The 17,426-nt window shown below is 43.4% G+C and overlaps 1 protein-coding gene across 1 annotated transcript in view; it reads right to left on the bottom strand.

The window, feature by feature from the left end:
* Positions 1–1,322: 1,322 nt before the first annotated feature.
* The window catches only part of LOC116376905 (glutamate receptor 1-like), a 20,471-nt gene continuing 4,367 nt past the window's right edge, over positions 1,323–17,426 (bottom strand). The window contains exon 3 of the mRNA XM_031838404.1: positions 1,323–2,019. Within this exon, the coding sequence (XP_031694264.1) occupies positions 1,736–2,019 (284 nt within the window). The 3' untranslated portion in view covers positions 1,323–1,735. The remainder of the gene's footprint in view (positions 2,020–17,426) is intronic.

Below are 17,426 nucleotides of genomic sequence, written 5' to 3'. Positions count from 1 at the left end.
ACACACACACACACACACACACACACACACACACACACACACACACACACACACACACACACACACATTCTCTCACACACACAAACACACACACAAACAGAAACAAGACAAGAGGAGACAACAGATGAGACAAGAGGAGACAAGAGAGGAAACAAGAGGAGACAAGAGAGGAAACAAGAGGAGACAACAGATGAGACAAGAGGACCTAGACTGGACTAACACTGGACCTAGACTGGACTAACACTGGATCTAGACTGGACCTAGACTGGACTAACACTGGACCTAGACTGGACTAACACTGGATCTAGACTGGACTAACACTGGACCTAGACTGGACCTAGACTGGACCTAGACTATAGAACCAGGGAGTATTAACACATTAAAGTAAGACAGGTGTTTGACTGTGTATTGACTGCACTATACTGAGCATGTGTGACTCTGTGTCCTGCTGTAGCTGAACAATGAAGACCTTTCACCTGTTCAGCATCATAGCTGCTGAACATCAGCGTGCTGGCAGGACTCACTGGTTCATCCTCTGCAGGCTCTGATGCTGCCTCCAGCTTCAGCTCTGACTTATTTAAGTTCACTTCACAACACACACACGTCCAACGTGTTCTACAGAAAGTGGCCACTCTCTGTTTGTTCAAAAGAAAACAGACAAACTCCCTGTTAACAGAGCTTGTAATGTGTGTGTGTGTGTGTGTGTGTGTGTGCAGACATTAGACTAGTGATGCAGCAGTGATGTCGACCACACACACAAAATCAGTTTCATGTTCAATTACACATCATCTGTTCATGCGAGCTGAAGCTTCTCCACCGTTTATGTTCTCATAGCAGCTGCTGTCTGTCTCTCTGTCTGTCCACTTCAGCTACTGGAGATGAGGCGTTTTGCACGACGGAACTTTGACTGCAGACAAGAGGACCAGACACAAAAGAGCGAAATGAAAAAGGAAAGAGAGGAACATGTGAAAGCTTTCTCAGCCCTCTGGACAGTTCAAAGAACAGAGGAGGAGGAGGAGGAGGAGGAGGATAGATGTTGAATGCTGCAAAGAATTTAAAGAAACTGAAACAGTCTCAATGATTTACTGATGTCTCTTTAAGTAAACACGATTGTCTATTTGTATAGAGTTATTCTAAATGCGCCTCCTCCTCTTCCTCTTCCTCTTCCTCCTCCTCCTCCTCCTCCAGGAGCAGAGCTCTTTCTCTCTGCTGGAGATCCAGAACATATTGCTGGACCCGCTGGAGGTGAAGGGGGACACAGGAGAACCAGAACCAGAACTGAGAGGTTGAGACCTGAACCTGCTGCAGTAGAACGAGAGGTTTTCTAAAGGGACTCACTACCACTGTAGTCCACAGGGGGCGCCAGAACCAACACTATGAAGGCTCCTCGTAGTAGCTTTATCCTCTCACTGGAGAACGTACGGAGAGGAACTAAGACTGCTCTTAATAAATCTCTGTAACACAATAGTGATCGAGTGTATGACCCACTGATGAACATACTGCAACACTTATATATTTAAAGTATTATGAACTGGCAAAAGAAATGTTGTATTCCATTTTTATGTTTTATATTTTATTTAAAATAGCACGTTAGCATTTAATATCAAAGAATCCAGACCGATGAACTCTGCACAAAATGTCTTTCTGTAATATTTCAACCCTTCCATCAGAGGCTCAGTCACCATTGTATTACCTCCTTCAGTGACAGACTAACAGTTATTCTAAATAACTTTAATCATAACTGTGATACACGCTGTGCGACAAACGCTGCGTCCTCACCTGAGTCGGCGCTGTACATGTAGACGAACCTGGTCCAGTAGAAGTGCTCCAGCAGGGCCATGACGGGCTCCTGCAGCTGGGGCCGCAGCTGCAGGACGAACTGGTTGTTGGTCTGAACTGGGAAGGACGGCGTGACGAAGCAGACGTGCAGGGAGCCGCAGAAAGACATCAGCATGTTGACCGTCCGCCGGTCGTACAGACCCATGATGGCGTACACGCCCTTCGAGAACTGAGAGCAGACTGGGAGGAGGAAGAAGAAGAGAGGGTCATTAAAACAGAGCTCATTGTTTTCTTCATCATCAACAAGGACAGAAACTCAACGTGGAACATGACTACAAAGACATGACCACAAACTCCTGACGAGCTCAGAGGAGAGCACCCTCACACCTCAAATGTATCAATGTTCAAAATTAGTCTTCAGAACTAGAAGAACATCTTGTTGTTTTGACCGTTTTCTGACCATCTCCATCTTGGTATTTACAGAGTTTGGCTGTATAGTATGAATATGAATCTGTTCGTCATTTATTGGTCCAGAACATGACAGCTTCCATATCGACTCTTCTTCATCTCGTCTTTAAACCAACACACACACACACACACACACACACACACACACACACACACACACACTTCCCTTCACATGTTTATGTTTTTAATCTGAGTTTTAATCTGCACACAGGGCAGCAGAATCTCCACTCTGCAACAAGTGAACAGACCATAACCAGTGGACGGACGTGATTCCTGCTGCTGTGTAGCTGATGAAGGCTTCCACGTGTTTAGTCTCAACACTGAAGATGCTCACGTGGTTAGTCTCAACACTAAAGACGCTCACGTGGTTAGTCTCAACACTGAAGACGCTCACGTGGTTAGTCTCAACACTGAAGACGCTCACGTGGTTAGTCTCAACACTGAAGACGCTCACGTGGTTAGTCTCAACACTAAAGATGCTCACGTGGTTAGTCTCAACACTAAAGATGCTCACGTGGTTAGTCTCAACACTAAAGACGCTCACGTGGTTAGTCTCAACACTAAAGATGCTCACGTGGTTAGTCTCAACACTAAAGACGCTCACGTGGTTAGTCTCAACACTAAAGATGCTCACGTGGTTAGTCTCAACACTAAAGACGCTCACGTGGTTAGTCTCAACACTGAAGATGCCCACGTGGTTAGTCTCGTACAGCTGCTGGTATTACTGGAACAATAAGATGAGAATAACCACGCTGCATGGAGGAGCTGAATATGTAGTCAGAACAGCCACAGCTGGTTCTTCACATTAAACATCTGTTGTTCCCGATGAGACCGACACAGTAAAGCTCTTCTTTAAATATAAGGTCCTTTAATCAGCGACCGCTTCATCTCTTATGTTTGATCTCCACAGAACAGAGGAGCTGCTGTGATTGGTCAGAAGTAGAGAGGTTACCTAAACACAACCACGCTGCTCCATCCCTTCAGGTGACACATGTGTGTGTGTGTGTGTGTGTGTGTCCTTGGTGTGCAGCGCTACCACGCTAACAACACGCCCGGTCCCTCTGAGCAGGCTGGCCCTGGAATAACCCCCCCCCCCCTTGGGGCCATGCTATCATGCTAACAATAGCCATGCAGCCTGAGGCGAATGCTATCATGCTAACGAGGTATCTGTCCCTTAGCATTAGCGCTGCTGTCCTGCTGCTCCATCACGGAGGGGACGGATGCTGAGAGCCCTGCTGGGAATCAACAACAACAACAACAAGGCTGTCATGACGATCCAGATGTGTACATCCTGAAGGATCTAATGTTTGTTTCCTTTGTTCATCTTAATGGATGTGTGCTGATCAGTGTTCACTCATGTATTGTAGTGTTAAACTATGACACTGTGAACATTGAAGATATAATAACGTCAAAATAACATTAATATTGCATCACAATACAAGAATGACTTCATAAATATCCTCTCATCATCAGCTCATTCTGATGAGCTGATGTCTTCTTACAGTTTTGACAACAGACAGAACTTCCTGTAACTGGTCCAACATCCTCCAGATGTTTCCACATAGAAACACAGAAACCTGCTTCAGTCTGATCTGGACCGATGAGGAGGCGTGAGAGTCTCAGCTCGACTCAAACACTAACTAAAACTAGAAGAGACCTCCAGCACCGTCTCCACTGGTGTACCAGCCCCGTGTTTAACGGGGTCTTCTTCATGCTGGGCTCATACGCTTCATATCACATCTTACTCTGCATCTTTCATTTTCCTTACAGAAGTCCAGCAACAGTCTTTTTCAAATAAACGTTCTTCACAATTTAGTAAGAAAGAACAGTTCGTTTGTCTCGTCCACCTCTTCTCCCACCTTGTTCATACTTCCTTGTTCACGTCGATAACTAAATTAAACGTGTGAGTCTACGAGCTGCAGCGCGTTAGTTTCTGTTGGTAACGCTACCAACGCTGGATGAGATCTGCAAGCCCTCCAAGTCTCATGACGATGACAAACAAACCAAACTCCTCCTGCTGAATGTCAACACAACCTTCCTTTAACATAGACCAAGACAAGCGTTGGACAAGGACACTGGTGGCAGAGCCTGAGCTGACCTCGTCCCCACTGGGGGTCCTCCAGTCAGACATCTCAGTCCTCGCCACCCGAGGCTTTTAGACAGAGCTTTATTTAAACACAGCCCAGAGATGACGACGAGCGCCACGGGCCCCACAGCTGAGACCTCTGCTCCCCGACGCAGAGCTGCTCGTCCTCTGACACGTCCGTCCGTCCTGCAGATCTGTCTCTCTGTGACCAAACACAATCACAGGAGAGACAACAACGACGGGCTTATTTGGCGGGTGATTGTGAGGATGTCTGTGAACCTGGAGGCCTTCACCGTCATCCTCCTCCACTGTCTCCGCTCACCACCACGACCCGCTCAGAGTTCTAACGCTCCCTCTGCTGAGAGGACGAGACAAGGCGGCCCGGAGACACTCGTCCAACAATCAGGTCACTGTTTCTGTCCGTCGCTCAGTATTCACCTCACTTAGTCCACCGCAGCGAATGATGGAGACGTTTACAATACAAGTTCACAACCAACGACGTTACAAAGTCACACACGTCCAGAGTTAAGTCACGCTTTAAGAGGCGCCATCTCTGGTGGCCTGAAGACCCGACTATGTCCTCCAACCTCTGTCCCCTCACTTCCTGTCAGCTCTCTAGAGAAGAGTCTGGGGTTAGAAGTAAACAAGCCGCCATCAAACACTACAATGTATGACCAGCAGAGCACTTTGACTACCCTCTCGTACACACAAGGACCATATGTAAGAAGTGGACGAAGTCGTTGTGACGTCACTCATTGGTTTGTGGACTGATGTTATGAAGCCTCGAGTTCAGAGACCATCTTGGATTACGGCCGTCACCATTGTGGTTTCTTATCAACCAGTGAACAGGAAGTGACCATATCAGGACTGAGGAGGAGTGACGTAGAGACGCCGTACACGTCTCTGGTAGAGACCTGTCAATCACCGTGTAGCCCCGCCCTAAAGCATCCCCTGCTTATGTATATATTTTATATAGTTCCTCCGTCTGGGGCCACAGCTCCACCTTTATCTTTAAGCTCCTCCTCCAGTGTAATATTTTATGGTCCCACCAAAGTTTCACTTCCTGACGTCAGGATCATTTACAGATGTTTCATTCTGCAGAGTCCAGGCAGGTCTCTCCTGACACCACTATCTCCAGGTTCCAGAGAGCATTTTTAAACATTGAATCAAACAGGTTACATGTTAATCACTTACATCCTACTCCACTAACACTAGTTCATACTGTATTCATAGATGTTGCTCTGAGCTGCTTGGCTCACCGAGACAAATCAAACGCCAACATTACAACATCTTAAACAAATGAACAGAGGCGATACGAGCTGTCCATCTGGCAGCCTCGACCTGAGGCTCTAATTAACGTGTTTAGTCGCGATGCTGAATAATAGATGAAGTGGCTGCTGCCTTCCTCAGGGCGACGCACCGCACACACAACCTGAGACATGCTGATTCAGACACACACTCACGAGTCTAAAGTCAGCTAACCGCCGCCTCCGAGGCAGCCAAGCATAATCTCCCGCTGACACACACAGAGAACGGTTGTAGGTTTATATCCCATCTGGGGTGCTCAGTCCGAGTCTCGCCTCTGCCGTACGTTTGGATTTAACTCACAGAGCAGCCTCCGTAAGAACCGCTGCAGTTCTCCAGCAGAAGAAGAAGAAAGTCTGCTGATAGTTTAGCAGCTTTCTGAAGCAAGTTCGGTATTTTCACCGCAGAGAATAGCTACAAACAATCAGACATGATACAGCTCAGTACACAATCCTCACCATAGGGTCTGGACTTTAACAAAAGTAGAGTTATAAACGGCAGCAGCAGCGTTTATTCTACGTAAAAGTTTGATTAAAAAGACTTAAATGAAGTGGATCACCTGATGTAGAGACACTTAATCTGATGTTAACGGTTGTTTGACGGTTGCTCTCTAGCTCGTGAGCCGCCATGTTGGAGCGACGTCGATGAAAACGTAACACGATCGGCAACACTTTGGGTTAAATAAGTCAAATATCGAGACTATAGAAAATGATTGTTCTTCACGTTGGTTCATGAAGGCACAAACGTTTATATAAATATGAAACAAGACGCAACGAGAGAAATGTTTAAAGAGACAAATCCAAAAACAGGAGGAGGACCTCAGGAGGAGCTTAAAGGAGAGAGGACAGGAGACAGAGAGGAGAGAGGAGAGAGAGAGGACAAGAGACAGAGATGAGAGAGAGAGGAAAGGAGAGAGAGGAGAGAGAGAAATGAACATTTAAATGAGTGTTCTTGTATTCCAACATGACTCCTGTGTTTGTCCGTCAGCGGACTGAGAATGAAAGAGAAGCAGAGCGTCTGACCTTCTGTTTAGCTTCTTGAACATAATTTAATTTAAGATAATCTCTCTGATTCTTCACCAGATTGTGTTGTTGGAGATACAAACAGCTGCTCTTCATCCTGTGAGATGTTCAACTGAGCGTGAAGCTACGACTGAGTCACCAGCTCCCTCCTCCTCTTCTTCTTCTTCTTCTTCTCTCCACTTCCTGCCTCCAACGTGATGCCTCCTCTAGTTTGAGTTTTATACACCAATAAACAATTAATATCACGACGTGTCCTTCTGTCGACTCCTGGTAAGAGAAGTCCTGGCAGCCAAACACCAGAGGAGGAACACCATTTCATTTAGCCTCTTCCTCCTCCTCTTCCTCCTCTTGATGTTCAGAGGATTAAAGTTAAATCTCAGAGATCTCAGTGTTGTTAGCAGTGACTCTCTGCAGCAGTGAGGACGTGGACCTGTTTAGTGCTGCAGTCCTTCAGAGTTAACGGACCCACAAATGACCTCTCAGGGCTCTTTTCCCGCTGACGCTGGGTTCCTCTCCTCCGTTCAGCTCAAACCACATTACTTCAGACCGAGGGAGGAAGAGAAGGAGCAATACTTCCTCATCAAGCGCTCCCATCTTGGGTTTAGAATGTGCAGCCGGGTGTGAGGTTCAGGGAGACCGAAGTCTGTGTTAACACGAGGTCACACTCGGGTTAGTGGTGCGTTCAAAGACCCGTTACGTGCTCTGTTAGACGGAGATGCTCGCTCACTAACATCCGTGACTGTTCCAGCGTGTCGTATCACCAGAGCTCAACAGGAGGTGTGTATTGTTCCCTCCCTCCCTCAGGAGGCAGTTAGCTTAGTTAGCTTAGCATAAAGAGTGGAAACAGCTAGCCTGGCTCAGTGCAACGACAACGACATCATCCTCCTCAGCTGCTCAAACGCTCACTGATTACCATGTTTTATTGATTTAATCCAAACTAACAGAAGCAGCAGTTTGCCTTTTCCACGAGCTGTGAGTGAAGGAATCTCTCCTGGAGCCTCAGCAGCTTCACATCTCCTGTGAACCGTCTCCATCACTGTGATGATCCTTGCAGCTGCTTTCTATTGGTTTACATGTTCAAAGCTACATGTTGTCACTGGTTTCAGCTCTCAGAGCCACCGTACACACTTCTAGATTAATGCTCAACAAATATCCTCTTAATGGTTAAAAGCCGTCTGTGTCACAGGAATAACTTCCTCCTCCTCCTCCTCCTCCTCCTCCTCAGGAGGAAGTTGCTTATTGAGCAGCACTGTGAGGAGAACAGAGCGGTTGATGCTGTTTATCTGCTGACGACAGACTCGCTTCATCTCTCAATGAGTGACGTCTGAACTGTGAATATCTCTCCTGGACATTAAAGGGAAATACAAACGCAGAAACAACAGCTCCGGTGCTCAATAAACATGAATATAATAAGAGTGTGGATGCAAACACCGAGGCACAGCAACAACACGGGAGGAAATAATAATAAAGCATGAAATATATGCAAATGAGAATTATGTTGTGAACAAATGTGAAGACGTAAGTGAAGAGATAATATGAGGAAATAAAGAACGACAGGAAGACAGGTCAGTCACTGTCTGTCTGTCTGTGTCTGTCTGTCTGTATTATGTGTGTGTGTGTGTGTGTCATTCTATGTAATGAAGATGACAGCTGTCAATCAAAGCTCAACTCACTACCAAACATTTATATATAAACAGATCCATCCAAAAATATGGCTGAAGTTCTGTTTCCATCCAATCCTGATGTCTGGATATTAGTATTATACATATATACACATATATGATATATATGTGTATATAAACAGCTGGTCGGTGCCTTTGAAGCACCACAGAAGAAGAAGAGATGATGATGAGAACGTGGTTTGTTTCATGTCTTCATGTGATGAGTTTTAACAATCGATTAATCGTTTCAGTCATGTTTTATTGTGTTTTATTGTGTTTTATTGTGTTTAATTGTGTTTTATTGTGTTTTATTGTGTTTTATTGTGTTTTATGATTGTAAACTGAAGATTCGTGAAGGTGAAGAAGACATTTAAAGACTAGAGCTTCAGGAAATAGACATGATGGACAGTTTTACTATTTACCCACGTTTTAAAGACAAGAACAATTAAACGATTGAGGGACAAATAATCGGCAGAATAATCAATAATGACGATAATCATTAGCTGCAGATCTAACTCTTGTAGTTAATCAATAATGAATAAACGGAGACAGTAAACGTCTTCACAGGACAGAAAAGAAACGGACTGAAGTGTGATTTTCACTATTGATCCAAACGCTAACCCAACTCTTAAATGTGTTTTAGTTTTAGCAATTTTCAACATTTTGGACTTCATGTGATCCGTACTGACCCTCCTGACAGTTTAACGTTAACCATCAGAGTGTAAATTGTTGTGGAGATTGTCTTGTGATGGAGCAGACACTTTGATGGTTGAACTTCGTGCTCCCACGTTTAGAGTGCTGGACATTAGGTCCTAGTGTAACTTGAAGGTTTTGTAGGGGTTTGGTGTATCCTTTCAAGTTGATTGATTGGACCAGATGTTCTTGAGATCCTGAGACAGTTAACTAGAGAGAAGTTGGTAAACCGGTATTCTCGCACACTGTTAGGGTGGTTGGCGGACAGACGTGTCCAGGTGAACTTGCAGTATTAAAACAAAAACGATTTGGTGTATCCTTTCAAATTGATTGATTGGACCAGATTGGGTTTTGAAGATGCCAGAATCAATAGTAACTAGAGAAGGTGGGTGGTAAAAGTCAAAGTTAGTCTGAGACAGTTAACTAGAGAAAAGTTAGTCTGAGCCGAAGCAGCCTGATGCCAAGGTCTTATCTCCAATAATAAAATACTTGTGTGACAAAGATGAACAGACGGCCAAACAATTGGAAAATGGACAAAATTAGGGTTCCCTGGAAAAGGCAACTTTAGCCTATGACAAAAATTGGATCAACTCAAACCGTGTCTGGAGCAGAGAGGAAAGAGGCGAAGCAGAAAAGAAAATGGAAAGGAAAATGTCCAAGAGGTAAAGAAAGAAACAAATATACTTGAATAAGACATATACAACTGATAGAAAAGGAAAATATACTGCTGAACTTTGTTTTTTTGTTTTTTGTTTTACATGGTCGAGTGGATCCTGATCTGGCTCTGCAACGCCGCTGCTGTATGCTCCCCAGGCACAAACAACACTACAGCCAAACCCACCAGTCAGCACACGGAGGATGAGGAAGGAGGACGAGACTCATCAAAATCGACAGGCACCATGTCAACGCTCACAACTACAGCCCGTCCATGAACACTGATGACAATATGAATCGGGATTATCTGAACGCGAGACAAAGAGGACATTACATCAGAAAAGAAGACGTGAAGAAGAAGAAGCCATGACTCATGTGGAGAGATCGAAGAGCAAATTCACAGAATGCATGAGAACTTTTACCTCCTTTGTGCGTTATTATAAAATATCTGCGGCATTCGCACCAGCCGTAATCGACCTGCAGTGTGTTATATACGACAATGGAGTATAACCATGCAGTGACAGCCCTGACTGAACTTTGTAAAGAGGCTTTTACGTCATCATGTGTTTTCAGAGGCTTTTACGTCATCCGTGAGCCTGAAATACATCACACCTAAGAGAGTTGTGTGACATGGAATACTGCAAGATGCAGAACAACAACAGACAACAAGAAAAGACTGAGTTTGTCAGCGCAAACCAGAGGATGCCCAGCTGACAATGGCGGACCCCAGTGATGGACCATTGGACGCACACACATTACAACACGGAGGGTGAGTTAACTTTAGATTCTGACTATGACAACCTTGTAGATTCAAAACACACATTAGAAACTAGACGGACACCACGAACACCCACATGCCATGTGTATTCGAATGAGAAATTAAGGTTTTAGAAAGTTACGTTAACTATTAAAAGGTAAAATGTTACATTTTTAGTTGACTCAGGAGCCACACATTCAGTTTTCCGTACGTCTGCTTTACCTGTCCCTCCCAAAAAGAGTGGAAGGTATTGTGGGACTTTTGGCTCAGCAGCCATAGTGAGCCATACACAAAGCCCTTGTCCTGTACACTAGATTATATCACAGTTTAAAAAAAACGAACTAATTTCTGTTATCTGATTGCTGCCCTATACATTGGTTAGGAAGAGATTTGATGTGTGTATTTATAATAATCCTCACATCGGGCCCTGATGGCCTGATATTGATCAGGCAAAAATCATACAAACAAATGAAATAAGACTCAACAGAGCTGTTGTACATCTACGAGTGGTCTTTAGGACCATCTGTAAGCAGTACAAGCATCACACCTCACTGATGCTGCCTCACAGCATTCACCACATGCAGAATGTTACATGCAGGCTGATTCACTACATTGCACAGCACACGTGTTACTTGGAAAGAGAGTGAGATAGAGAAGTTATGTATGATGGACATTTATTGGACAGAAAATACTGCAGCTGCCTCTGTTTCTCTGTCTCCCACACAAAATGAGTTGTTACAGGGGTTGAAAATGTGGCCCTTAAATTGGCATGGGGCCCAGGAATGGAGGAGAAGGACATATCTGACTGGCTGGAGAGGCAGACTGAACTCATTGACTTCAGTCCCGAGGAGGATGGCGTTGTCCATCCTGATAAACTGTACAGTAGGAAAGGCAATGTCTACGAGACAAGATGTACATCATTGCCGGGAGTAAAAGAGTCACTCATCTTATGTTTGATAAGAGCACACACCATGGTTTCAAATGTTCCATCTGTCGAACAAAGTGGCTGAGCTGTCCGAGGTGCCTCCTCTTTATGGTCTGCGCCCAAATATGACGTAGGACTGGTGAGGGGGGGACACCTCTGGTGGTTCACCCACAATTAGATTTCTGTCCATGCATGAAGCAATAGCCACTAAAATAAAAGGCTATTGATGGTATTACACACGTTTTTGAGTCTTTATTGAAGGCTAGTGTAATAGTCAAATGTGATCAGTCAGCGGTGCGCACACAAATGTTTCGGTGAAGAAAATGCGAGACATGGGGGGAACCGACTGAGTGGCGATTTGTTCAAAATTTACAAGCAGTTAATGCTTCGGTGCACCCGCGAGCACCTACCATTTTTAATCCACACATCATTATGTCACTCATCCCTCCAGACACGACCCATTTTTCCGTTGGCCAATGCATTCTTTTCCTTTTGTAGTTGTGCACAATTTTGGTTTACCTTCTCCTTTAAAGGAAGAGGCTCTATCTGGACCCGGGGTCCGGGGTTATTATAAAGCCCTGGTGTATTTAGCAGAGCCGTGAGAGACAATCTGGCTAATTTTACACTTATAAAATGGTTCTGCCTTGTTACAATATGTTGATGACATCATGATTTGCAGCCCCACAGGAGAAGCATGCAGATTAGAGTAATTTATAATTACAGTTATCCTACTTATATTTTTGGGCTGCAAATGGTCACAAGGCTATCCGTCCAAATTGCAATTTGTTCTCAATAAAGTTTCATGTCTGGGACATGTGATCACAGCAGAGCGCAGAACCCTCTCTCCCAAAAGAATACGGGCAATTAAACTGTGCCTAAACCTGTAGACTAAGAAACAAATGATGAGGTTTTTAGGAACGACGTCATAGTATAGACAATGGATCCCAACTATTCAGAGAGACACTTGGACTATCTAAACCTGACACACCGCTCACACAGTACGTTGACCAAAGGGACAGTTACATGACATTAGTTTAGACTCAGGAACATGGGAGGAACAGAGACCTGCTGCATATTTCTCTACTAGACTAGACCCTGCTGTGGCACGTGACATTGTTGGTTATGGTGAGCTCACCCTCAGTGTTCCTTATGCGGTATCACACATTAGATTAGATTAATACATTATATTTGCCTAACATTACTGTGAAATAATGTATCCTTAATCATGCTACTCTTTTCCCTCCTGCAGCAGATGGAGAGCTAAATAACTGTGTTGTTTCTCCTGAACAGGTCTGCACAGCGAGACCTCACAGACATGTCCACCAAGGCCGATTTACAACTGTTAGGGGACGGTTTAGCATCCGGCACGCCGGACACGGGAGAAGGGTTGGTTGGGTTTGCTGTAGTCTCATCATATGACACTCTGTGCAGCAGTAAGTTGGCATCACATTTTTCTGCTCAAGCTGCAGATCCTGTGGCTCTTACAGAAGTCTGTAAGCACGCTGTGGACAAAATAGTTAATATTTACACAGACTCTCGCTATGCCTTTGGTTTAGTGCACAACTTTGGTGACCTGTGGAAACACAGAGGCTTTCTGACATCTTCTGGCAAACCCATTTCTCACCAGCGTCTCGTGGCCGACTTGCTAGAGGCCATACTGCTCCCTGACTGTCTGTTATGTTATGAAATATGATGCTCACACTAACGCTTCTGATTTTTCAGGTTATCTTGATGTATGTTGTTCAAGAATTACAGACATTGGCGATCCCTAAAGAGCAAAAATGTTTTGCCTCATCTAAGCCAGTTTACAAAATGATGTATGGGCCCAGACAATTGCCACGTGATCTCTTTTTATTGTTACGCTAAATTAGCTCACAGCAGAGATAACTTGGCAAAAGGGGGAATAATGTAATTTTATTGATAAATAATGTTTAATCCTTTTCTTCAACTCTCTCATCAAAGCAAATAAGAACACCACTTAGATACAGTTAGTATAAATGTTTAAGAACATTTTACCTCTCTTTCTGAATATCCAATTCCCATGAAAACACATGATGACGTTGGTAGCTGACATTAGGGAAGGCAAAAGAACTGAAAAAATAAATATTGCGTTTTCACTGAACCAGTGGGCCTAAAACAGCATAGCAGGGTCACCAATAGGCGGACCCTGGACCTAAAACCGATAATTATTTTATTTTGACCGGCGCAGCGTTTCTAGCCTTTACGGCACTCGTTCAGTGGCGCAGTAAACACACAGACCAATTGAATGCGTTGTGGATCACATCACGTGATGCTGCTCAGCCAATCACATATTCCGACAAGGTTCCCGACTCAAGAGAAGTTAGAAGAATAACGTGGGTCAGGAGTTATTTCACATGACGGTCTCCAAAAGACAAGAGTGTTCAGAGAGACCAGAGTCTTGGACAGACTGTTAGAGGTTAATTCTTCACACGGGCAGTTTAACACCAGCAGGTCTCACATGTTCAGAGACCATGACTTTAAAAGCAGTAATGTGAAGCGCCACTACGAGACAAAGCACAACTCGAGCAAACCCACTCACATCTTAAATGAAGTCACAGAAAATAAACGATTTAAGAGCCGACATGATCAGAATCCCAACACGTTAACACACTGACCAACAATGAGGTTAAAACAGAGAGATAGAGCTGAAACAAGTGTATTTTCAGCTTATTAGAAGATGAAGAAAATATAGTATCGTTTCTTGATTGACATCACTTCACACCTGAATGAACTGAATTTAAAGCTGAAGGACAACTCAGTTAAATACATTTTTCTAAAATTAAGGACTTTATTTTAAGGGCCAGGTTCCAGCTTGGCTCTGTTAAATCAAACACATTTTCACATTTTCCTAAAGCGTTCTGTGTTTGTTATGTTTTTTATCCAGCTCTTATTTTACTTGAGATGAGAGAACATTTCTTTATTATCAGAGTATGTATTATTTAGAATTCATCCAGTTCAATTTGAAATTGGACAATAAATATTGTTGAGATATTATTCAATTTAACTTTCTTCATTTGATTTGATAGTCAGTTGCTACGTACAGACGTTAATACAACTGTAGGCTACTTCAATATACATCATAGCGCAAGTCAGACATTATTGTGGATTGTACTGTAACCCTTTGAGGAGGAAATTCTCTCTAACTGGACCTCGTTGAACTTTGAAATATTATACTGCAGGGGTATTTAAATACAGTAGTGATTTCTCAGACAATAACTAAGGAGCATCATTTATCTGTAGACCTCAGGGTTTAAGACTAGACTTAAAGAAACAATTACTGGAAACAAAGTAAAGAAATTATAACATATCACATTTTATTAATTTAGCATGGTACACAAGAGGGTTCACTGTTTTTTGTATTTTGTAGAAAACGTATTGTTTGCTGACAATGCATCAAACATGTAGCCGATCACCTCACTCACTCTGTGTGGCTGGGGAGAGAGAGGAGGGTAGGAACCCGAGTTTCCCAAACTGCAAAGCTGTCAAACAGAAATCAGTGTGGGAGGAGGCGAGATCAAATGTGCAGATATGACGCCGCAATGGAAGGCAGATCTCCTGCACCATGGCACCCATTGCGCTTGCCGGGATGGTGGCCTAAGAGGTTGAATGTGTTTTCTGCTCTTAAATGCAATAATAATTGTGTTTCCTAATCCTAATAAACCATGGCAACCAAAGAATGTACAAGCAAATGCAAACAATTATAATGAGAAGAACTAAAATTGTTAACCAGTAGATTAAAGACTTGATTTGTAAAACCTGTGCTATGTATGTAATAACATGTGACATGAATATGCTAAGTTCGCGTGTTTAAGCCATGACCACACCCTGCTTCTACCGATAGAACACACATCAGAAGAGTGAGCCAGAGATCCAAAACATGTTAGGCATTCCACTGTTTAGTCTATAAAGGCCGACTCTGCAACATCTGACTTTTTCCTCCCTATAGCCTACGAAAGTGACATTTTTGTGTATTACTTATGTTATTACAGCTATTCTAGAAACATAGTCTCACAAAACAGAAAAATGTTTTCTTTTATTTGATAAAGGAATCAATTAAATTGACAGATTCTGGTTGTTTATTACATACTTGGGTGATAGAATTTCTTACAAATTGATTATTGTTTATTATAAAAGTCACTGACTGTCTTATTATACTGTGTAACAGCGATGGAGGTCCGATGTCTTTGTTTCACCTCATCTCAGGAGATTTATTTGCTGTTGATGTTAACATTCCCTAGCTTGCTACAACATAGAGTTACTTGGAACTCACAAAAACAGCTAATGTGTTAGCCTTACTAAACATTGAACTAAACATGGAGAAGCAGCGTTCAGTTGTTCTGCTCCACATAGTCCCAGAAAGCTGCAGGTCTGCCGAGACCCTCAGCTCCTTTAAATCAAGATTGAAGACTTTTCTGTTTGCGGCTGCCTTTAATTGAACCAGATTCAATTAATATATTAATCATTTTCCTGCATTTCTGCATTTTAATACTATATTTTATTTCTTACACTGTTTTTAATTTATTTTAAATCTCCTTTTCTTTTGCCTTATGCTTTGATGCTTTTAATGGTTTTATGTGAAGCACTTTGAATTACCTTGTTGTTGAAATGTGCTCTACAAATAAACTTGCCTTGCCTTACTGATTAATGGTAAACCATTCTGGGTAATATGTGTTGATGTTTCGATAAATTGTAAATACTTTAATGGCCATAGGAATGGCCAAAGGGGGAATTGTTGTGGAAATGTATCATATGGTTCTTTTAGTTATAACTTGTATCGCTTAAACCTGCATATACCAGCCTAACCCTCTTCCCACGGAAAGGCTGGGAAGCTGGCCTTGATGGGTGCAGCGGCCAACAACATCTGCGAGGGGGAGGGTGAAGGGAGAGGAGACAAGATAACGCGCATATATACTCTGTTTTGTTTTTGATTAGGGTTAGACCTCCGAACCATCCGTGGGGAAAGAGCTCTATCCATTCAGCTGAATTATGATTGAAGTGTCTGTTCATTAAATATGTTTTTAATACTTTAAGAAGTTCCATCGTGATTATTTCTCACAGAGAGTTTAAAAAGATTTTTTTTCGACCACATAAATAAAGTTTTACCGTTAACCATCAGGGTGTAAATAAAGACAATGACCGTGGTCTGAAGCAGCGTGTTTAAATACGGCGTGCTGGAGCTCAGCGGCTCCTCGTGAAGATGTCGGCTGATGCTCACACGTCTACTGAGCAGCTGCAGGTTTCAGTGTGAAGCTCATTTCATTCATGTGATCTGTGATTCAGCATTCTGTCCGCCGCCATCTTGGTTTTTTAGCAACCAGTGAACAGGAAGTGACCATATGTGGACTGAGGAGGAGTGACACCACATACGTCTCTGATAGAGACCTGTCAATCAGCGTGTAGCCCCGCCCTAAAGCATCCCCTGCTTTATGGTCTGTGTGACTCTAAATGGACCATAATGTACTAAATGAACATCATGCTGTATTGAAGAAGACTTGAAACTAGAGATTGAGACCATAAACTCATGTTTACAATGTTTACTGAGGTAATAAATCAAGAGAGAAGTAGAGTCATTTTCTCATAGACTTCTATACAACCAGAGGAGTCGCCCCCTGGTGGTCACTAGAGAGAATGCAGCTTTAACACATGAAGCTCTGGCTTCTCTTAAAGAACCGGAGGTTGTCTCCGGGTTGATCCTCATAGACCTCAATGTTAAAATGAAACACTTTACAGCAGAAATAAACATGGTTTTGGTCTCTCCTCCTCAGTCCAAATATGGTCACTTCCTGTTTACTGGTTGATAAAAACAACAACTAACTGGAGGCTGCACGAGTGACGTGACCACGACGACGTCCTTCCTACACAGAACCCCTCTTAGCTTCTCCTGTAGAACACAAAGCGTTCCAACAAGTCCTCACTGCTCTCACAGAGATGATCAGTGTGGATGCAGCAGCAGCTCAAAGCGTGTTGAAGAACTCCGGCTGTCGAGTCTCACCGGAGGAGAAGCTCCGGCTGTTTTACATTTCACACAACACACTGGGGGGGGGGGGGGGGGGGG

Source organism: Anarrhichthys ocellatus, unplaced genomic scaffold, assembly GCF_004355925.1.
Source record: "Anarrhichthys ocellatus isolate YVR2014 unplaced genomic scaffold, GSC_Weel_1.0 scaffold696, whole genome shotgun sequence".
NCBI lineage: Eukaryota > Metazoa > Chordata > Actinopteri > Perciformes > Anarhichadidae > Anarrhichthys > Anarrhichthys ocellatus.
This window is presented reverse-complemented; position numbering and strand designations above follow the sequence as displayed.